Below are 23,397 nucleotides of genomic sequence, written 5' to 3' on the forward strand. Positions count from 1 at the left end.
CTTAATATTAAGAAGTTTACTAAAAAGAAATTAAGCTCTTCAAATATTTACCATGTGGATGGATACCAGTGGCCTGATGCAGTCTTGATTGCTCAAAGGTCATGGTTCACAAGTGATTGTGTTTATTGGTTGAGAGTGTTAAAATATTTAAATACCTAGATTCATTTGATTGTTTTTCCTGGAACTTCTGTGGGTGATGAAAACCTTTGCTACATATAGGTTGCTGGGGAGGGGCTGGTGGTAGAGGGCCAGCCACTGACCGGGAGCTGGAAGGCCTGAATTCTAGCCCTGGTTCTCTCACTAAGTACCTAGCACCACAGACATGTATCTCCTCTCTGGCTTTATTAGCCTTCTTATCTGCACAGTAAGAGCTCTGGACTGGTTGATGGATAGGCAAGGCCCCTTCCAGCTATAAAGTGTTCAGGTCAGAATGTAAATGTCGAGGTATTGTGCCCCGTCCTTATGCCTCTTCATTTGTAGTTTGTTTCAACCCCTTCACTTTTTTACCTGTAAGCCATCTGTTCATGACTCAAGCCATCCAGTTTTTTAATTAATTTTTTATTGGAATGTAGTTGTTTTACAGCGTTTTTTAGTTTCTGCTGTACATCGGAGTGAATCAGCTACATGTATAGATGAAAGGTGAAAGTGAAGCTACTCAGTCGTGTCTGACTCTTTGTGACCCCATGGGCTGTAGCCTACCAGGCTCCTCCGTCCATGGGATTTACCAGGCAGGAGTATTGGAAAGGGTTGCCATTTCCTTCTCCAGGGGATCTTCCTGACACAGGGATCAAACCCATGTCTCCCACCTTGTAGGCAGACGCTTTACTGTCTGAGACACCAGGGAATTCTGTATATGGACACACATATCCCCTCTTTTTTGAATTCCCTTCCCATTTAGGTCGCCACAGAGCATTGAGTAGAGTTCCCTGTGCTGCAGAGTAGGTTCTCATTCGTTATTTATTTCATACATTCGTGCATGCGTGCTTAGTTGCTCAGTCATGTCCGACTCTTTGTGACCCCATGGACTACAGTCCACCAGGCTCCTCTGTCCATGGGGTTTCCCAGGCAAGAATACTGGAATGGGTTATCATTTTCTTCTCCAGGGGATCTTCTCAACCCAGGGGTCAAACCCATGTCTCCTGTATTGCAGGTAGATTCTTTACCGCTGAGCCATCAGGGAAGCCCGTCCGGTTTGTACCCTAGACCAACACTTTATGGCTGCATTTTGCCCTTGGAGGAACATGACATCTCTGTGCAGCAGGTCAGGCCAGATCAAGCAAAGAGTCTAGATATGCCCTTGCCAAAACCAAGAAGATGCTGAAGGCGTTTCTCAATTGTGTATTTCTTTCTTCGTTGTTGGCTCGTGACTGTGGTGCTTGGGGGACGCCTGTCGTCCCTGAACTTGGCTTCTATCCTGGACTCAGTCTCCCCCATGGCTAATCCATGACAAAGACTGTCCGGTGCCCCCAAGATACCTTTGATCACACTCCAGGCCCTTCCCTCCACCTACCACATTCTGAAACACTCATCCTGGGTGTTTTCTTAATTATATATGCCCAAACAGTTCATTTTTCAGAAAAAGTAAATTATACTTAAAAAAAACACCAAATGAGTTGATTTTCTTGTGTTGTCATACCTCTACCATTTTGCATGACATAAATAATACATGTTTTGTAATCAGTGCAGAAAGATGCTGTGAATGATAGTGAGTCCTAGAAGACTGTTTTTAATCAGGTCGATATCAATTCTACTGAAGTCTTCTAAATCTTTGCACATTTTTCTTTTTCCTCAAAACAGGGTTTGAATTAGAATTTCTTTCATAGTACAGAGTAATAGTTCATTTTAAGTGACAAGGAATTGCTCAATTATCTCCCTGGTTTTATTTCCATTTCAATTAATAGTATGAACAAGAGCTGTCAATGCCAGTATTTCTAGCTGGTCTGCCTGCATCATTACTTTTAACTTCTTAATTCAGTTTAAGAAATTTGCTTTTGAACTCTGTGGGAGAAGGTGAGGGTGGGATGTTTCAAAAGAACAGCATGTATATTATCTGTGGTGAAACAGATCACCAGCCCAGATGGGATGCATGAGACAAGTGCTCGGGCCTGGTGCACTGGGAAGACCCAGAGGAATTGGGTGGAGAGGGAGGTGGGAGGGGGGATCGGGATGGGGAATACGTGTTAAGTCTATGGCTGATTCATATCAATGTATGACAAAACCCACTGGAAAAAAATAAAGAAATAAATAAAGGAGAAATTAAAAAAAAAAAAAAGAAATTTGCTGAACAGTTACCATTGCTTCAGGGACTATCATTTTCAAACCAAAAATTAGGATACATTGTCTGATAGGACTTTTGGTCATAGATTCATTAACCAAGAAAACAAAATCCTATCAGTAGAGGTGCAAAAACTAAATCATACTAACATGTGTATTTAATAGACGACCTGAATTGTGAAGAATTAAATTCCATGAAACTGACCTTGCCAAAGGTCACAGAGGTAGAGCCTATACCTGAACCCAAGTCTCTTCATTGTAATCAACTCCTTGAAAACAGGAGTAATGACAGGTAAGTCCCTGAAGGGACTGATGAATGCTTGACGTGTCGTCAAACTAGCAGAGCTGTGGCTGAAAAGACAGAGACTGACATCAATGTGACTCTTCATTTGTTTGATTAAAATATAAATAGAGATAGAAGTAAAATGAGCATTTGTCACATAATGGAATTTTAACCATTTGGTTTATTTTGTAGCTTGAAATGTCCTCACCCTGTGGTCAAAAGTAGCCTGTTTTCCTTACCTGGATGACAGTGGACAGTTAAGAGAGAATTGTCTTTAGGGGCAACTTCTGGAGAAGGAACTGGCAACCCACTCCAGTACTCTTGCCTGGAAAATCCCATGGACGGGGGATCCTGGTAGGCTACAGTTCATGGGGTCACAAAGAGTTGGACACAACTGAGCGACTTCACTTCACTTCACTTCTCTTCCCTTTGATCTTCTGGGCCGGGGGCATTAGGAAAGCTTCAGAAACTTTTTTGCTTGCCACCCACCCCTCCTAAATCCCCTCCCCCAACTTGTCCCCCTCTAACTGCTGCTATAGTGAGATATTTAATTCCTTATTTATTTATTTGTTTTTGGATTTGTCCTCCTTGGCTGAGACTTCTTTATTACTTTTCTTTTTCTTTTTTTGCATTATGGTTCATTTTTATTTTTTTAAAGTTTTTATTTTGTATTGGAGTATAGCGATTTTGTTCACCTAATTATCACAACATTGTTAATCAGCTATACCCCGATACAAAATGTTTTTGGTGTTAAAAAATAAATAAAAATAAAATTCAAAAAAAGAGTGAAGGAGAATCCGTACCCAACCCTCCCCAAAGACTGCCATTGTTGTAGTTTGGAAAGAAAAAAAAAAAACAATGTTGTTATAGTTTCAGGTGGAGAGCAAAGGGACTCAGCCATACATATGCATGTATCCTTTCTCTCCAAACTCCCCTTCCATCCAGGCTGCCACATAGCATTGAGCAGAGTTCCCTGTGCTATATAGCAGAGATACTGTTTAGTTCTGAGATGAACCAAAGCTGCCTGGAATTCACTGGCCCAACTAGTACTGATTGAGCATGCCTACGTGCCAGGCACTGATCTGCAGCCTGGGGACATGGCCAGGAGTAGATGTGTTCTCAAGGCCAATGACCAGACTGCTTCTCTGTGGACTTCTAGGTGCTGAGCTTTGCACAAGGTACCCTGTGTACCAGTAATAAAAGTATCCCCTTCATGCTGTTCTGTGGAGGAAAAAAAAGTTGATATGTGGCAAGTAGTAAATATTCAATAAAACAATTACTATGGACACTAGCATTATTGCCTTTCCAGCAGTCACTTACCTTATTACAAGATGCAGTAGGTATAATGATTAAATGCAAAGAGAGCTGATTGGCCCGGGTTTGAAGCCCAGCTGCTGTGGTTGGGCAATTTATTAATAGTTAACTTCTCTGTGCTTCAGTTTCCTGCCTGATAAGGTTGTGAGGATTAAATAAATAATAAATAAATTATACGTATACCTATGTATACATAGGGTTGACTCATGTTGATCTATAGCAGAAGCCAACACAATATTGTGAAGCAATTTTCCTTCAATTAAAAATCTATGCTTGGGGGAAAAAATGATCATGTATGAAATGTTTAGAACAGTGCTATTATGTAATGAGAATTAGCTGTTGTGTGAGAAGAGTATTTTTCCCAGAGGAGAAACCCACTATCCTAGCTTACCCTGGAGACTGAAGGGGAAAAGGATAGAACAGTGCTGGTAATCCTTGCAGGAAGCACTTCCCAAGAGAGAAAGAGTAACTTGTAGGTGCCCAAGAGAGAACTTCCTTGTTGGCCTCTGGACAAGCCATTACTCTAGGGGGCTGATCAAATGTCCCATAGATGGCTGTTTTCCCAGGTGAGAGGACTAGAAGAGGGCTCTGGGAACCCCTGATGGAAAATGCAGGGGATTTGGAACATGAATACAAAACAGTTTCTACTTGTATCAGTGAAACCTCACCTCTCATCTGCTGTCAAAAGGGGGACCTGGTCTTGCCATGTGAAATTGTTCACAGCAGAGAAAAATACATCTAGAAAATAGAAGTCATTTAAATTCTTTACGGCTAAATTTGAAATTGGTGGGAATAAGCTCAGTAGAGAATGGCAGTGGGACCCTCATGTGAGGGACACGGCAGCAAGGTATACTGTAAGGTCCCTGTGTCTATGTGTGTACTTATTTTCTTAATTTTCATTATTTTTTGGCCATACCACTCAGCATGCAGGATCTTTGTTCTTCAACCAAGGATGGAACTGGTACCTGCTGCAGTGGAAGCGCTGAGTCCTAACCAATAGACCAGCAGGGAAATATTGTTAATCTTCATTATTATTTTAAGACATCTAAGAATAAAACTGGTGATGTTAGTTTAGGATTTAGCCAGATTAAAAAGGACAATTTATACAAAAATTTGAAGCATAGGACTGGTGACACTTAGATGTAGGAAAGTTGTTAAAGGGGTTGAAAATGAAGTTTCGGAAACACTGGAGTAGAGTGTATGTGGATGAAGGCCGGAGCTCATTGTAACCCCCTGAGGTGGACATACCACTGTGGGCAGTGGTGAGGGAGGCGGGGTTCCTACTTTAATGATCTTAATGAAAGTGAAAGTTGTTCAGTCATGTCCGACTCTTTGCGACCCCATGGACTATACAGTCCATGGAATTCTCCAGGCCAGAATACTGCAGGGGGTAGCCTTTCCCTTCTCCAGGGAATCTTCCCAACCCAGGAATCAAACCGGGGTTTCCTGCATTACAGGCGGATTCTTTACCAACTGAGTTATCAGGGAAGCTTTTGCTTTCATTTTTTAAAAAAATACTGAAGGGATCTTTAGATTGGAAGAGGTCCAATTTGAACATGACTTTACAAACTGATAGAGAAGGAAATGGCTACCCACTCCAGTATTCTTGCCTGGAAAATTCCATGGACAGGGGAGCCTGGCGGGCTGCTGTCCATGGGGTCACAAAGAATTGGACACCACTGAGCGACTAACATACATTTACAAACTGAAGAGGAGGTTACTTTGCTTTGCAAATTTGCGACCTGATGTGGGCAGTTTGATATGAGCTGCTTGTCAGCCAGGACACTCACCTGTATCCTGTTTGGGATGGGGGTGGAGAAAACAGCTATAAAAATTGTCACAGCAAACCCTCTAGAACTGGGCAATTGATCAACCTCACCAGTAAAACCACTGCACAGTTCCTAACGTGACATTAGTACATGGTACAATGCTTCCAGAATAACCGAAAGCTTCATAACCTCTTTGATGATTTAAGCAGTGACCTCACATTTGTAAAGGGCATAGAATGGGGCCTGGCTCCTCAGAAGTGTCTTGTGCCATAATCCATCAAACCTAAGATGCCCCTGATTGTAAGAGTTAAGCTGTGATACAGCATTGATTATAGGACACATCCTAATGTCACATTGTAAGAATATGAAAAAATGAATCTTATTGATAGAATTGATGGAATATGTTAACTGTTCATTTATACCATGTTAGGTTTGAGCTGTTCACTGATATAAAAAATGATCCTTTTGGGAGCCTCATTTCAGGCAGAGTAAGTGAAAGAAAGGGTGTTTCTTTTCCTGATGGGAGCCAAATGTTATTTAAAGAAGAGTTTACTATAGCTGCAAGCCGGGATGAACAAACTAACACAGAATAACAAGAGAATATGGGAAAAGTGTCATTTATACATGGATTTCATTTCATTGTACAAAGTATTTATCCCTTGTTTGTATCTTATATTTTCACCGAAAAGAACTGTATATGTGTATATACATTTTATAAATTGTGTACTCAGCAGAGAAGTAAAACCATACAGAAACTACACTTACATAAGGAACCACATCATTTTAACAACTGTTTTGCCATACAGAGATATCATTCTGTATTAATAATATGATGATTGCAATTAAAACCAAATTTGGGCACCTTGCCATCTTTCTCTCTTCTTTTTTTTTCCTCCAGACCTTTTTTTCTCTCCCCTACTCAATTAGCCCAGACACTGTTGCCAGACTGGTCTGTACCATTCACACTTTGCCCCTGATCATGTCATCATGTAAAACCAGCTCTACCCCAAGAAGGATTTGAGGTTGGTGTGATTATCCTCTGGGGCAGTGCAATATCAGGAACCTCATTCTCCTGAGCAGGCCACTGAGAGGCCCTGAGAGCCTCAGAGAGGCTTAGTGATTTGTGGGAGACCCTGAGGATCTTGCTGGGAGGGCTGGTCTCTGAGAGTTGCCTGTGATTTTTCTGGGATCAGGTTGGTCACAGATGCAGCCATGCGGCCTGAGACGGTCCCAGTTGATGCCTCTTGTTCCAGCTTTATCATTAACAGCATCCCCTTCTGCACTCAGTCTCTTGGTTTGGATGATAAATTGGGTTTGCTGTAGTGACTCTGGCCAACCCTGACTTAGAAACCACTGGATCTAGTGATCCTGGAGCCAGTGTCCACGCTTGGCCTTGACAATGGTATTGGAAGTGAGCTGTGGTATAGCAGAAAGAGTGAAGAAAAGGAAGCCAGAAATCCCCATGACAGGTTTCAGCCCTGGTCCTTTGTCATAGGGATTAACTGAGGCCATGTATGTGGAAATGCTGCACAAATATTCAGCTTTTGATCAGCTCACATGTACCTACATGAGTGAAATTAAGGAACACATCTTCTACATTCATTGGGCCTCCTACTCTATGTGCTAATCTCCCATGGACTTTCCCATCCTCAGCTTCTCCAAGCAGAAGCAACTTGGTATGTTATAATCCCAGTCCTCACTTTACCCATTTGTAAAATAGCGGTGGCATGATTGTAATATTCACATCTTATGGGTATTGTGAGAATCCATTGAGATACCATAAAGCTTCAGCATCTATTTATGGGTTCAGTAAGTGTCAGTCCCAGTTACCTTAAGGACAGAGGGGATTAGGAGTTTAGTGGGTTCCTGACTGCCCGTGCTCACCCTAGCCCTCAGTCTTCCAGAAACACCCCTTCCTTGTGCTTTGTTCGTTGCAGCTTAGCACCGACACATACTTGCTTCAGACATCTGTCTTCACACCACCAAAATAGTGTGTGTGTGTGTGTGTGTGTGTGTGGAGGCGGGAGAGAGGGCAGTGATCTTTTCATGAAGTTGAAACACAATGCTGGCTGACTGTGCCCAGTACATAGACAAACAAATATATATGGTTGATTTTTCCATCATTTGCAATGGAAGTGTTTTATTCCAGTCAAACAGCAGAACTGCAAAAAGTAGAATACCCAGACTGTCAGTTAAAAAGATTGGACCATCTACCAGAGAATTAGATGTCCATGCCTTTCCTGTTATGAGTCACTGGGTCAGAAAATCCCATTAAAAAACAAGTTCAGCTCATCCGCAGGCCAGAGTATTGCCCATTGTCCATTGTTGACAATAAGAATATGGTTTCTCTCTCTTTGGGGGTGATTTGCTTATAACATCGGGTGCATTCTAGTCCCAGGTTTTTTGGAAATCACCATCCCCGGAAAATGCTTGATTTCACTGGCATCATATTCAACACTTCTATTTTGTATTAATTAATTAATTTACTTATTTTTGGTTGCACTGGTCTTTGTTGCTGTGTGGGGGCATTTCTCTAGTTGCAGTGCACTGGCTTCTCACTGCAGTGGCCTTTCTTGTTGTGGAGCACGGGCTCTACGCACACAGGCTTCAGTAGTTGCAGCATGCATGCTCAGTAGTTGTGGCACATGGGCTTAGTCGCTCCACGACATGTGGAATCTTCCCTGACCAGGGATCGAACCTTTGTCCCCTACATTGGCAGGTGGATTCTTATCCACTGTAGCAGCAGGGAAGTCCCCAACACTTGTTTGTTTTTAAATTTTACTTACACATACATGTGGTTTAAAATAGCAATAAAAAACTTCACTGTGCTGCCAAGTTTAAAATGGAGAGTAAATGTCACTTTTTCTCCGGAGGCCTTCTCCCTGATGGAACCTTGTGTATCTTTCAAGAAAACAATTACAACACATGTCTTTTAATGTGTCATTCAATACTTAATTCACATACTGATTGCTGTTTTCATACATCTGTGGGTCTTGAAGAACTTTCCAAGTCAGCACAGGCAGATTTCTTCCAGTGACATGGAACTCCTCTCAGGATGTGCCATGATCTGATAGGTCTTCAAACCCTGTGTCCACCTTTCCCCATTACACACTTCACTGCAGTGAAGAACCCTTTATATACATCTTGGCATCCTTGGTAGATTTTAAGGTGAATTCTTTAAAATAAAGGTGCTGGATCAAAGAGAGTATGCCCATTATTTCTGTTTAGTTAACAGCATTTGTATTGGTCTGTGTGACTTTAGTTTCTGTCCCTAGTCCCACACAACTCTCTTCATGATACCTCGCCAAAGAATCGATGTTTTCACACTGTGGTGCTGGAGAGGCCTCCTGAGAGTCCCTAAAGCCTCTGACTGTGGTTCAAAACAAACTGGAAAATTCTTACAGAGATAGGGATACCAGACCACCTTACTTGCCTCCTGAGAAATCTGTATGTGGATCAAGAAGCAACAGTTAGAACCCGACATGGAACAACGGACTGGTTCAACATTGGGAAAGGAGTACGTCAAGTCTGTGTATTGTCACCCTGCTTATTTACCTTACATGCAGAGTACATCCTGCAGAATGTTGGGCTGGATGAAGCACAGGCTGGAATCAAGATTGCTGGGAGAAATATCAATAACCTCAGATATGCAGGTGACACCACCCTAATGGCAGAAAGCAAAGAGAAACTAAAGAGCCTCTTGATGAAGGTGAAAGAGGAGAGTGAAAAAGCTGGCTTAAAACTCAACATTCAAAAGACTAAGATCATGGCATCTGGTCCCATCACTTCATGGCAAATAGATGGGGAAACAGTTGAAACAGTAACAGACATTATTTGCTTGGGCTCCAAAATCACTGTAGACGGTGACTGCAGCCATGAAATTAAAAGACACTTGCTCCTTAGTAGAAAAGCTATGACCAGCCTAGACAGTGTATTAACAAGCAGAGACATCATTTTGCTGACAAAGATCCATATAGCCAAAGCTATGCTTTTTCCTGTAGTTGTGTATAGATGTGAGAGTTGGACCGTAAAGAAGGCTGAGTGCTGAAGAATTGATGCTTTTGAACTGTGGTGCTGGAGAGGACTCTTGAGAGTCCCTTGAACTGCAAGGAGGTCAAACCAGTCAATCCTAAAGGAAATCAACCCTAAATATTTGTTCAAAGGCCTGTTGCTGAAGCTGAAACTCTTAATACTTTGGCCACCTGATGCAAAGAGCTAACTCACTGGAAAAGACCCCAATGCTGGAAAAGATTGAGGGCAGAAGGGGACGACAGAGGATGAGATGGTTGGATGGCATCATTGACTCAATGGACATGAGTTTGAGCAAACTCCAGGAGATAGTGAAGGACATGGGGTCACGAGACTGAACAACAACAAATACTCTCCCTACAGGAGAGCAAGGGTGAGTGTGGCCACCCCTCCCCTAGGCCCTGCCCAACACTGAGCCTCTTGTGTTTACACAGCATGCTTGGTGGCCTCCCTTTCCTGGGCATCTTAAGGGCACTTGAAGAAGTCACGTTACCCAGGATATGATCATCTCCTCCCTCCAGGATGAACCAAGGAAGGCAAGTGCTCAGAGACACCAGTGAGAGTGTGGCAGCGCCCTGGCTGTGGGCAGGGCTGCCCCGGGGCCTCTCTGTGGGAGTGGAGGTTGGCTTTCAGGACAGTACCTGCCTTTGTGTGCTGACTCATCTTTGCTCATCCCGGTCCCCACCCTGCTAAACACACACCAGTTCGTGACACTCCGCCTTTTAAAGTCAGTGCCCTGGCTTCTTCCTCCGCATGAGGTACTTCTGTGTCTTGGTGTCACCTCTTAAATGTGAGGAGTATGCCAGGCATTATGTGGATGTGGGCACACCCCACGTTTTAAAACTTGAATATGAATCCATGCTTTTTAATCAGCTGATTCATAGTTAGAAAGTAACTATGGACCTGAGAAAGTCTGCACTCAATCTTTACCTAGTGGGAGGTATCTCGTTCATATTTTCTTTTTTTTCCCTTCTTGGCCACACTGTGTAGCATGTGGATTCCTTGTTCCCACACTGGGGATCGAACCCATGCCCCTTATTTTGGAAGTGTGGAGACTTAACCACAGGGCTGCCGGGGAAGTCCTTCTCTTTCAGAACTTGTAATTGTTGTCAGGGTTAGGAGTAACCTTTTATCATCATCATCATTATCATTGTTATTATCATTATTATCATTTCTTTGCTGGGGCCTCAGCAACCACATTCCTGTCCTTTGTACAACAGTGCTTCACCCACCAAGAGCTGTTAGGAAATGAAATACCTTGCTGAGTGCCCCTACTTATTCAAATATTTCCTTTTCTGGTTGGGAAACAAAAAGGTGTTACCCACCCAGAAAGCCCATAGAAGAGAAGGAAGCGGAGTCTCGTGCAGGTGCTGGCCTGGTAGCCTGGACCTTGGCCATGAGGAAAAATGTCCCTCCTCACCCAGATGGGGACGTCCCTCAGGTCCTGCCCCAGCAGGTGTGGCAGCCTGTCCTGCCCCTTCCCTCCCAGTTAGGGGCAGGAGGAAGAAGCAAATGGGTTGGGGTTCTGTGCCACCAGGAGCGCCATTCTTATCCACATAATTCTAGGACCATAGTTTGTGATCTGATGGCAACTCTCAGCTTCTGCTTCTGAGGATATTGTCCAGGGTTGTAAGATGACAACCACTTCCCACTGTTTCCCACTTACTCACTGTCTGTGACTGTTCCAAGGAAGGCCTCTGGGAAAGTCACTGTGTGATCAAACTCTGTGGTCCCCTACAGGAAAACAGAAAACTGTTGTTCTTTTTCGCTGTGGGGAACATTTAAGCTTCCCTGGGCTGGACTGGAAGCCTGTGCATCCCTGTTTGGTTTCCAGGCTCCCTGATCCGGTTCTCACCCTCTGCTAGAACTGCCCCGCCCAGCCCTCTCTCCGAGCTTTTATTTACCCATGCGTGGGTTCTGACCTTGCCCTTGGCACTCTGGGCAGGTCAGCCTTCCCCCTCTGAAGGCCCTGATTGCTCCCTCTCGCTCTTGGTGTTGTTTGGAATGGCCAAAAGAGCATTCGCCTCAAATCAAATGACTCACTGCCTTGCTCATAGCAACTGTCAGTCATTCTATTGGTTCCTTATCCTCTTGTAGATAGAAGTCTGGAGAACCAGCCAGCGGAATTTTTTTTTGTGTGGAGGAATATTTGAAACTCCACACAAGGAGTTCTGTTGTACTGGGGAGTAACTGCCAGGAGAAAGAGGACACTGCCTTTGAGTTGGGACAGACAGTAATGTATCACTCTGCAGTGAGAGAGAGGGAAAAGACAGTTAGATTGGACACCAAGACGGACTTGGGTTGCATTGAGAAGGCATTTCTGTGGATCTGTAGAAACACATCACTGTGACATAGAGCTCCCCCATTTCTTGCCCTTTGTAGACATTAAATAACAACTTATTAGTAGCCCTCCTGTTTTGTTCAACTGTGCTTCTATTTTTAAAGAGAAAATAACATTTTGGCCCCCTTTTAAGTAGAAGGATATTTATTGGTGTCGAAAAGAAACACACATACTGGTTAGTTACTCCAGGACCTTAGATTTCTCTGCATAGCAAGTTTTGCAGGCGCCCAGAAAGAATATTCAAGCTGGCAAAGGAGGGAGGGCAGAGGAGTCTCCAGGAATCTTTATCTGGTTGGAAATAGACTGGGGACCTTCGATTGAGACCCAGTGAGTCATCCTGTGGCCAGTGCTTTCTGTTTTGCCACAAGAGGAAGGAGAATGGTGAGGTTTGAGGTAATTTTGTAGAACTGATGCTGCATGTGGTTCTGAGAAAGTCAAATATATCATGTAATGGTTTCCCTCTGCAAGGCAGCATGGGTGGCAAGCCTTCCCGAACGCCTTTTTGGAGCTTGAACCCATGGCGCTATGCTTTTCCCACGATGGCCCCTTCCTTGGCTGGTTTTATAATAGTTTCTTTCCCAGAAACTCTTAGAATTTGCTGTTATCAAAGGACCCATATCTCCCGCAGAGAAAACATTATGCAGTTTTTTAAAGGGAAATTTAAAATGTTACCTATCCTGTTTCCTTCCACCTCCCCCTTCTCTCAAAGAGCCTATTGCCTTTTCTCATCCCAGTTTTGACGTTTGACAGGTGGCCTTGCTAGATACCCTTGTTCAGAATTTTTCTTCTTCTTTATTCAGACTCCCTCCTCCAAAAGGATGCTCCCCCCAAAAGTGAATTCCTGAGGAGGGAGAGTAGCCAGTCTTGTTCAGTTCAGGGCCCACCACCCTCGTCCAGTGTGTGACAAGTCCAGTAGAATGTACAGAGAACTCCAAGGGAAGAAAGAGCCTTCCAATATCTTGTCATGTGTTATTTGTCATTATTTCATATGCATTGACTTTTTTTATTGCCTGTGAGTGTAGATTATAATGAACGTCCTTCTTTGTCTAGTCTTGTCTGGCAAATTCAAAATATTACAGATCCATTTCTCATGGCACCTTCTCCAGGAAGTGGTTTCCGTCTCTCCCGGGGCAAAGGACTCTCCACCCACTCCTGGAACACCCATTTTACACATGTTTACAGATTGACTGTTGCTGACACACAAATTATGAATAATTTGATGGATATCTAGTGTCCTTCAGAAACTCCCCAAGTGCAGCCACCGTGGTATTCCCATCTGCCCTTAATCCCAGGGCGTGGCGAATAGCCCAACACACGGGGATCCCATGGCAGAACTGCCAAAGTGATAGGAAATCCTGTCTGGTGCTCAGAGCCACCCCTGGTGTTAAGTTGTAAATCCAGTAAGCAGACAAGGGCTCTACCTAGCCAAGGAGGCCGTGGGATCAGATGAGGTTCTTCTGTCTATAGCATGTTCTGTGTTCATGTTTAGGCCATCCTGTCTATTTCCATGTATGATCAGTCATCAAAATGTAGCTTATCTTTTGAATGTGTGTGTGTATGCTCAGTCACTTCAGTTGTGTCCGACTCTTTGTGACGCTGTGGACTGTAGCCCACCAGGATCCTCTGTCCATGGGGTTCTCCAGGCAAGAATATTGGAGTGGGTTGCCATGCCCTTCTTCAGGAGATCTTCCTGACCCAGGGATCGAACCTGCATCTCTTATGTCTCCTGCATTGCAGGCAGATTCTTTATCCACTGAGCTACCTGGGAAGGCTGATCTTTGAATGTGGAAAGTTAATATTGCATCAACAGTGATAAGTTTATGGGTGGAAAGCAATTCAGATGGCTTAAGAAATTATGACCACATGACATAACCATTGTGGGATGCATATTCTTTCCACTTCTGAGTTCTGTCATGTAATTTGCAAAACAAGTCTGGAACGTTTCTATTTCATTGCTTATTTTGCCAGTTAATTCTACGGTAAGTTTGAAGGAATTATCCAAGCCTATTGATCATTTACTGTGCCATACTCTGGATATTGCATGGTGCTTTATGTGGTGTTTTATTTAATCCTCACAGCAACTCTGTGAACTGGGTCTTATTTTTCCCATTTTTTGTTAAGGAGAGAAGCTTAAGTAACACAAAAGCTTAGATCACCTTTCCCCACTTCACTTAGGTGGCAAAGCTGAAATCTGAATCTAGATAGCAAGATGCTTGTTTGCTTTGCGTGTTCTTATTGGATATAAGAATATTTGGAAAAAAAAAAAGAATATTTGGGAACTTAGTAACAGTTTTTTTTCCCTCCAGGAGAAAATGAACCATCCTCATAATTGTGTGTCTTCTGTTTGCAGGGAAGCAAAGGAGCCTACCGGTACCACTGGCAGAGCCACAATGTCAAGCACAGTGGCGTGGATGACATGGTCTTGCTCTCCAAGATCACAGAGAATGCCATTGTGGAGAATCTAAAGAAGAGATACATGGACGACTACATTTTTGTATCCTTTATTGGTTCCTTCCGACGTGTCATCTTAATAAGATGACATCTAAGTAAGAGACCATCTGAAATTCCAAACTGATGCTTATGTGTTCAAGTCATTTTCACTATTTCAGAATGTGGCTTTGTACTTTTTGCTGCTTGATTCAGGCTATGGGAAGGGCAAAGATGGTGCTAAAGTTGTTTTTCTTTTTTTAATTTATTTTTAATTGGAGGACATTTGCTTTATAATACTGTGTTGGTTTCTACCATACAGAGCAACCTGAATCAGCCACAAGTGTACATATATCCCATCCCTCTTGGCTTCTTTCATGGCTCAGATGATAAAGAATCTGCCTGCAGTGTAGGAGACCGGGTTCAGTCCCTCAGTTGGGAAGATCCCCTGGAGAAAGGAATGGCAGCCGACTCCAGTATTCTTGCCTGGAGAATCCCGTGGACAGAAGAGCCTGGTGGGCTACAGTCCATGGGGTCACAGAGAGCCGGACATGACTGAGCGACTAACACACCTCCCTCTTGAATCGCCCTCTTCCCCTCCCCTCATTCCGTCCTTCTAGGTTGTCACAGAGCACTGGATTGAGCTCCCTGTGTTATATAGCAACTTCCCACTAGCTGTCTATTTTACATATGGTAATTATATGTTTCAGTGCTACGGGGCTAAAGTTTTTTCCTGGTGTTTTTAGTTTAAAGTATCTTCCTGCCTCAAAATCATGATTGCAGCCAAGGACTTCCCTGGAGATCTAGTGGTTATGACTCTGTGCTTCCACTGCAGGGAGCACAGGTTCAATCCCTGGTCAGGGAACTCAGATCCCAAACGCCACACTGTGTGGGGAAAACAGAAAGATGAAGCCAGTATTCTCTATTTCAGTCCATGGCACTGTACCTTTGATGTGCTCTAGCCACACACGTGGTGTCTAAAACCTGTGCTCTTCCTAAAGAATGTCCTGATCTGCAGAATTCTATCAGTAATGTTCCCTAATTGCAAAGCAGAGACTGATAAGTCCAGACTTAAAAGGTTTAAAAAAGATTGCCTCATGCAAAATATATGCCATTTTGCCTGTTTTTCTGCATTCTTAGTTTAGTAAAAGAAATAAGAGAAGCGAAGATCAATTACTGAAAATGTCTGACGTTCTGGAGTTGTGCTTTATGTTTCAGTCTTAGCTTGCCAGATGCCATTTTGGGTAGGACTGGAAAACATTCAGAACGGAAATTTGATTCAAATGTGTGTTGATTTCATTATAAACTTCATAGAGAGATAGTTGCTTAAGTTCCTGCAGGATTCAGGAGTTCTGTTTGGTGCAACTATGTAAAGTTATTTTAGTATAATTATTGTAGAATTGGTCATAGACAAGCAGGAGTCTGTGAAAAGCTGTATAGTAGTACCAGAAGGTTTATGCTCTTGGTGGTGATGCCGTTGGTGGCTTCTGAGGGTACGGTGTTCTGGATGGCCATTAAAAGTGGAGTCTTTGCAACCACTGTAACATACCTTTTTAGGTTTTAACCTCTAAACCTTGGGGAGGTAAAGTCTTCACATCCATAGCTTCTGTGTATTATTTACACCGCTCCTCTTACTCTTAGATAAAAGCATCTATAAACATGTAGCAGTAGTTTTGCATCATTTCCATCATTGATGAGGAAGGAGCTCAACTTAGTAGGTATTTATGCTAATAAACATTCCAAGGTACTTGGATCTTTCTAACCAATACTGTGCTGTTTCTTGTTTACCATAGGAAATTTTACCAATTATCTGGATAGTTAAATCCCTAAACCCCTGCTTTTAAGTATTAATAGATATATTTGGATTCACTAAGCACATTATAATAGCATCTTGATCAGGTGTGGAAGCCCACTGCCTACAGAGAAAACCCCACCCACCGCAGGATTTTATTGGAATGCAGCCATGCTGGTTGTTTTACTTGTTTTAAAGTGTTGTCTGACACTGCTTTTACGCTACAGTGGCAGACTTGAGTATTTGCAACAGACCCTGTGATCCACAAAGCCTGAACTAATTATTCTCTGATCCTTTACAGGGAACATTTGCTGACTCCTAGATACCTGTGCAGAGCTTCCTTTAATTGTATGGAAGCAGTTGTATGCGGTTGTAAGTTTTCGTTTTATTTGGCAAAAAAGTTGAAATATGCTCACTTTATCTAGGCTTATCATTGAAAGGTTTCAATAACTTTTGTGTGCGAGACCCATGGAAACTGGCCGATGATGGACCAGAGAAAGTTGGAATGAATCTGGACAGCCTGGCTTTGAGCCTTAATCTGCATGAACTTGGTGATCTTATATAAGTTTTGTGATCTGTGTTCCTTGATTTCTTGACCTGTAAAATGGAAGTGATGATAAAAACTCCTACATGAGGCTGTTTAGGGTGAAATGAAATAACAAATGCAGTGAATACATGGTTAGTGTTAGTTATTATTATCACATATTAAGGCAGGTGTACAAGTTCTCTCATATTTCTGAATTATGTTCCAAAAACTCATTTATAAAGTTGCTTTTGGACATTCAGATGCATTTTACCATAGAAACTTTTATTTTTATTTTTTTTCCATTTATTTTTATTCATTGGAGGCTAATTACTTTACAGCATTTTACCATAGAAACTTTTAAAGGGGAGAATTGGTTTATTGACAAGCCCATAAAAGGCTAATTTCCAATGAATGTAATTGAACTCACTATTTATTGTAATGTTCTTAGAACATGGGCTCATTATTTATGTAGACATGGTTTTTGATCAGCTGGGTAAGAAAAGAAAAAAATGTCAGTGGTTATCAGCAGCTGTCCATCATCAACTCAGACAGATTCGCTTTTTCCCCTATGGTCATTTACCCCTAAAACACTAGAAATTCCTTAAGAACAGGGATTGTGTCCTTTACATATCTTTTTAAAAGTGAAGTTTAAAAACAACTTTAAAGCAATAAATGTTCATTTAACATGATCTACAAAATGCAGTTAACTAGAAAGAACACTAAAATCCCTTGGAATCCCACCATATAAAGTTTGCTCCTAGTAACCTAATGTATTTTTCAGTTTAATCACATATAGACATATATGTATGGGCTTCCCTGGTGAACTAAACAACAGCAAGACATGTGTATACATGCATGTGCCTTTTTATTAATTTTAGCTGAACAATGGCACCATCCTGCATTGTTTATTTCTTTTCCACATAATTCTTGGCATGGTGCATTATATTAAGTGTTTGTTGAAAATCTGTTGACTATGAAGTCTTGCTTTTTATATTCAGACAGCAGAATTCTAAAATGACTCACACAGAGGGGGCTGATTTCTTTGAATTAATGTCTTTGAATCAATGACTGACTAATCATGTGTTCTACCAAGGAAATGAGTTAGTTGACCACTAATAGACTTTGTGTTGTAGAAATCTCTTCCCACTCAGTATATGAGAAATTCGACATCAGTGTGCTTTCCGGCAATAGCACAGAGCAGCTTTCAGCTTTGAGGAAGCTTGGTGGCTCTTTTGGATGTTTATGAAATAATACCAAGGGTCTAACTGCGAATCTTTTCCTCTAAATAGGAGATAAGAGCCTCCTTTATCAGTTCAATGCCAAGGGAATATTATTATGATAGGATCGCATTGGTATTGTAAATGAGTTTCCCCTCCCTCTCTTCTAAGCTCAATAGTGAAGATGAGAAGAGATTCAATTTTAGATTAAGTTATAATATTGTTCATTTGACCTCTTCTGCATCTAATAGCAGCGCATTGTCTTGTGCTGAAGGTCAGCCTTTGGAACAATCAGTGGTTAATGCATTCAGGCTGACTGCACATTTCTTTGTTCCACAGTGGAAAAAAAGATCTGCTTAGAAAATGCAAACGTTGTCAACCAAGGAAAACCCATTTTTTTCAGTTATTTATCCTAGGACCAGGAAGGTTTCATTTCCTGTCCATTTTTCCTAAGTGTTGCCACCCTTACAATTTCAGTTCTAAAATATAGGAGGGACCTTGCTGTGTTCGCCCTCTGCTTGATGAGACATCACTTACAGCCACTTGGCTGACAAAAATAGTTCTTGAACAAAGCACCATGGCCTCATTGGGTCCAACTTTCTCCAAACTTGTTTTTCCTCAAAGACCACACTCAAGTGTGCTTGGCGTTTTCAACCCTACAATTAGGAGTTGAGACACTTGTGCCAGACCAACCAGAGCTCAAAGCAGTGCCCTTGTTCCAAATGAGGTTTGGCCCTTTGCTGCCAGTTCATGTTGGGGATGGGGGGGGATGTTGCTGCAGTGAGATGAATGTGGGTCTGATGGCCAAAGCCAGGGGCTCAAGTTCCATCATTTCCACATATGTGACTTCACACATCACCTCACCTCCCTGCCCCACCTCAGTGATGAATCCAGGGAGGTTGACTAGATCAGTGTGGACAGTTAGAGGGAATACTGGCTATTAAAATGTTTTTTAAAAATGTTAAACTCTTGTTACAAAACAGAGACTCAGAGACTTGGAAAACAAATTTATGGTTGCCAGGGGGAAGGGATAGTTAGGGAGTTTGGGAAGGTCATGCACACACTCCTATATTCAAAATGAATAACCAACAAGGACCTGTTGTATGGCACATGGAACTCATAACTCATGGAACATAACTCAGTGTTATGGGCCAGCCTGGATAGGAGGGGAGCTTGGGAGAGAATCGGTACATGTGTATGTATGGCTGAGTCCCTTCATTGTTTACCTGAAATTGCCACAACATTGTTAATCGGCTATACCCCAAAACAAAATAAAAAGTTTAAAGTTTAAAAAATAAAATAGAGTATGAGCTGTTTTAAATATTAAAAAAGTTAAAACTTTTCCTTATAAGACCATTAAAAAAAATTTATAGACGCTGTGCTACCATCACATTTCATAAAAGAAAGAATATTTTAACACCCCCAAAATAGAAAGGAAATAGTTTAAGAGTAAAGGATGGCCCTTTATACTGAAAAAATTGGACTTTATGAAAAATTGAGGGCTCTGTTTCTCTTTTTGTCATTCTTTTTGCAGATCAATGAAAGCTTATGGATCCACGGACAAACATTTGGGAGCCAGTCAGTTAAAGATCTGTTGGCTCTCTTCTGTCTTGCATATTCTGTTGGCAATAGTAAAATGGCATTTATTTTATTTCTTTTTTTTAAAATCATAGCCTTGTGTATCTCCATACAATTTGAAAGTTACCCTTGGGCCACACCTTTCTAGCCAAAAGTTATGTGGGTGGAGACAGTGATGGAACAGCTTTTTCCAAAGGCACACCTGAATTATGCAGCAAGGAGTGGGAGTGAGTATTGGAGTTATCTGGAAAGTGGCCCAACCCAGGAGGAGACCTGTGCTCTCTTGAAAGTAGCTGAGGTATCTGCAGACCCAGGCAGGTGGGAAAAATACGTTTGTTTCCTTTAAATTCCAAATAAAATTCTCTTGTCTCCATTCTGATTTAAGTAAATTTGTAGCTACTTAGTGTAGATAGAAGATACATTATCCATTTCAAACCAAACTTTGCTTTTCAAGAGTCCCCCCTCAAATAATACTTCCCATGAGAAGCCCTACTGAGATCCTTCTTCCAGTCTGACTCACGACTGATTCATGATTGGCCTAGAATACTCCAAAAGAAGTTTTTTTTTTCTCTGAACATCTCCTTGTCAGAATTTATATAGACTACTTAGTGAAAATCAAGACTTTGTCTTTTCACATAGCAACATAGCAGATTATTAACAGTAAAAAAAAAAAAAAAATGTTGCCTCCTATAGGAGTTCTTATGTTAACCCAATCCAGATTTATTTACTGGAGAACCAAGGTTGGGTTCAGTTCAGTTCAGTCACTCAGTTGTGACTGAGTCACTCCAACTCTTTGCAACCCCACAGACTGCAGCATGCCAGGCCTCCCTGTCCATACCAACTCCCGGAGTTTACTCAAACTCAATGTCCGTTGAGTTGGTGATGCCATATAACCATCTCATCCTCTGTCGTCCCCCTCTCCTCTCGCCTTCAATCTTTCCCAGCATCAGGGTCTTTTCAAACGAGTCAGCTCTTTGCATCAGGTGGCCAAAGCATTGAAGTTTTAGCTTCAGCATCAGTCCTTCCAATGAACATTCAAAACTGATTTCTTTTAGGATGGACTGGTTGGATCTCTTTGCAGTCCAAGGGACTCTCAAGACTCTTTTCCAACACCACAGTTCAAAAGCATCTATTCTTCGGCACTCAGCTTTCTTTATAGTCCAACTCTCACATCCATACACGACTACTAGAAAAACCATAGCCTTGACTAGAAAGACCTTTGTTGGCAAAGTAATGTCTCTGCTTTTTAATATGCTGTCTAGGTTGGTCATAACTTTTCTTCCAAGGAGCAAGCATCTTTTAATTTCATGGCTGAAGTCACCATCTGCAGTGATTTTGGAGCGCCCCCCCCCCCAAAAAAAAATAAAGTCTGCCACTGTTTTCCACTGTTTCTCCATCTATTTGCCATGAAGTGATGGAACCGGATGCCGTGATCTTTGTTTTCCGAATGTTGAGCTTTAAGCCAACTTTTCACTCTCCTCTTTCACTTTCATCAAGAGGCTCTTTAGTTCTTCTTCACTTTCTGCCATAAGGGTGGTGTCATCTGCATATCTGAGGTTATTGATATTTCTCCCAGCAATCTCAATTCCAGCTTGTGCTTCATTCAGCCCAACGTTTCTCATGATGTACTCTGCATATAAGGTAAATAAGCAGGGTAACAATATACAGCCTTGACATACTCCTTTTTCTATTTGGAACCAGTCTGTTGTTTCAGTCCAGTTCTAACTGTTGCTTTCTGACCTGCATACAGATTTCTCAAGAGGCAGGTCAGGTGGTCTGATATTCCCATCTCTTTCAGAATTTTCCACAGTTTATTGTGATCCACACAGTCAAAGGCTTTGGCATAGTCAATAAAGCAGAAATAGATGTTTTTCTGGAACTCTGTTGCTTTTTTGATATTCCATCGGATGTTGGCAATTTGATCTCTGGTTCCTCTGCCTTTTCTAAAACCAACTTGAACATCTGGAAGTTCACGGTTCACATATTGCTGAAGCCTGGCTTGGAGAATTTTGAGCATTACTTTACTAGCGTGTGAGATGAGTGCAATTGTGTGGTAGTTTGAGCATCCTTTGGCATTGCCTTTCCTAGTGATTGGAGTGAAAACTAATCTTTTCCAGTCCTGTGGCCACTGCTGAGCTTTCCAAATTTGCCTCTATAGCTCAGGTCCTCTAGGAACTCTTTTTTTTTTTTTTCAAGATTTTTTTTTTTTTAATGTGGACCATTTTTAAAGTGTTTATTGAATTTGTTATAATAGTGCTTTTGTTTAATGTGTTGGTTTTTTGGCCATAAGTCATGTGGGTTCTTAGTTCCCTAACCAGGGATGGAACCTGCACCCACTGCATTGGAAGGCAAAGTCTTAATCACTGGACCATCAAGAAAGTCTCCTCTCTGTTGTTCAGTCACTAAGTTGTGTCCGACTCTTTACGACCCCATGGCCTGCAGCATATCAGGCTTCCCAGTCGTTCACTATTTCCTGATGTTTGTTCAAAGTCATGTCCACTGAGTCAGTGATGCCATCCAACCAGCTCAACCTCTGTTGCCCCCTTCTCTTCTGTGCTCAATTTTTCCCAGCATCAGGGTCTTTTTCAATGAGTACACTCTTGCCAGTCCCCCTCTGGCAGCTCTGTATTCTCTGAATGCAGTGATCAGTTCATTCAGGTGGCATTCATAGTAGTCCCATTACAGCTAAGGAAGAAGCACCCATTCTCCAGATGTAGGCGTAGACATCGCCTTCTTCTGAAATGAATGTGATCATAGCAATGCTGTATTTTCTGAATATTGAAAATTTCTCATGCCTCAGTTTCCTCCTAGTAAAATAGGATTAAAATAGTATCAAGGTTTTCATCGGACACTTAAATCAATGTGATCTATACATGTATGTGTTCGATCAGTGTGTGTTTTTATCAACGCTTGTTGAGTCTTGGCTGTAACACCACTCACACTTATGACCTGCTTACTAAATCTAACAATAAATCTGTTCTAAATCTTACCTCAAAAAAAGTCGGCTTCTAATCTGTTGTTGGCCTCCTCTGACTTTGGCACTTGGAACCATGTTTTCTCTTGGCCCTTCTTCCTTGATTCTGGGGTGATTTTCAGTTACGATTCACTGCCTCATCTGCATTTTCTTTCAGTGCCATGGTCTGCCCCTGCGCCTGAGCAGTGCAGGGTGCATCTGGGTGTGCTGTGAAAAGGGACCTATCTTCTCTACTGCTACTGGGTTGGCTGAACGAACTTTTTGGCCAACCCAGTATTTCACGCAAAGAGTCAGACACGACTGAGTGACTAAACTGAACTGAGTATTTCATGTTCAGCCCTTTTGAGTCTGAAAATCTTTCTGTTTAGTGAAAAAGCAAGCAAAATTGCAGCCAAATCATTCCCCATTTTTCCCTTCATGTATCAATATTATTTTTTAAATATTATATGATCCATTCCACACTTGACTCATTTGTATTCAATAACACTAACACTGCTTCTCAGAGGTGACACAGTGAGCATTTTGAAGTATGTGAATTAAGGAAACTGCCTCTACTACATATCAGACATTGTACTGAGCATTTGATACTGTATTGCTTAATTCTCATAACAAAACCTATCAAATAGGTTCTATTTACCCCATCATCCAATCACCACCACTTAGAGATGAGACTTGCCCAAGGCCAGAGTAGAATAGAACTGGGCATAGGGAGCTTGGTAATCTGATCACACTTTCCTGTGTTGCTCTATTTGACACTCAGGTCCTAATATATAAATGTCCCCTTGGGGAAGGAAATCTCACAGCTTTCAGAGATCGAACCTGTGTCCCCTGCATTGTGAGGCAGTCTAAACCGCTGGGCCACCAGGGAAGACC

The 23,397-nt window shown here is 42.0% G+C and overlaps 1 protein-coding gene across 1 annotated transcript in view; it reads left to right on the plus strand.

The window, feature by feature from the left end:
* The window catches only part of MYO1E (myosin IE), a 212,991-nt gene that overhangs the window by 79,534 nt on the left and 110,060 nt on the right, over nt 1-23,397 (plus strand). Inside the window, exon 2 of the mRNA XM_043471817.1 lies at nt 14,361-14,504. Within this exon, the coding sequence (XP_043327752.1) occupies nt 14,361-14,504 (144 nt within the window). The remainder of the gene's footprint in view (nt 1-14,360; nt 14,505-23,397) is intronic.

Source organism: Cervus canadensis, chromosome 6 (assembly GCF_019320065.1).
Source record: "Cervus canadensis isolate Bull #8, Minnesota chromosome 6, ASM1932006v1, whole genome shotgun sequence".
Classification (NCBI taxonomy): domain Eukaryota; kingdom Metazoa; phylum Chordata; class Mammalia; order Artiodactyla; family Cervidae; genus Cervus; species Cervus canadensis.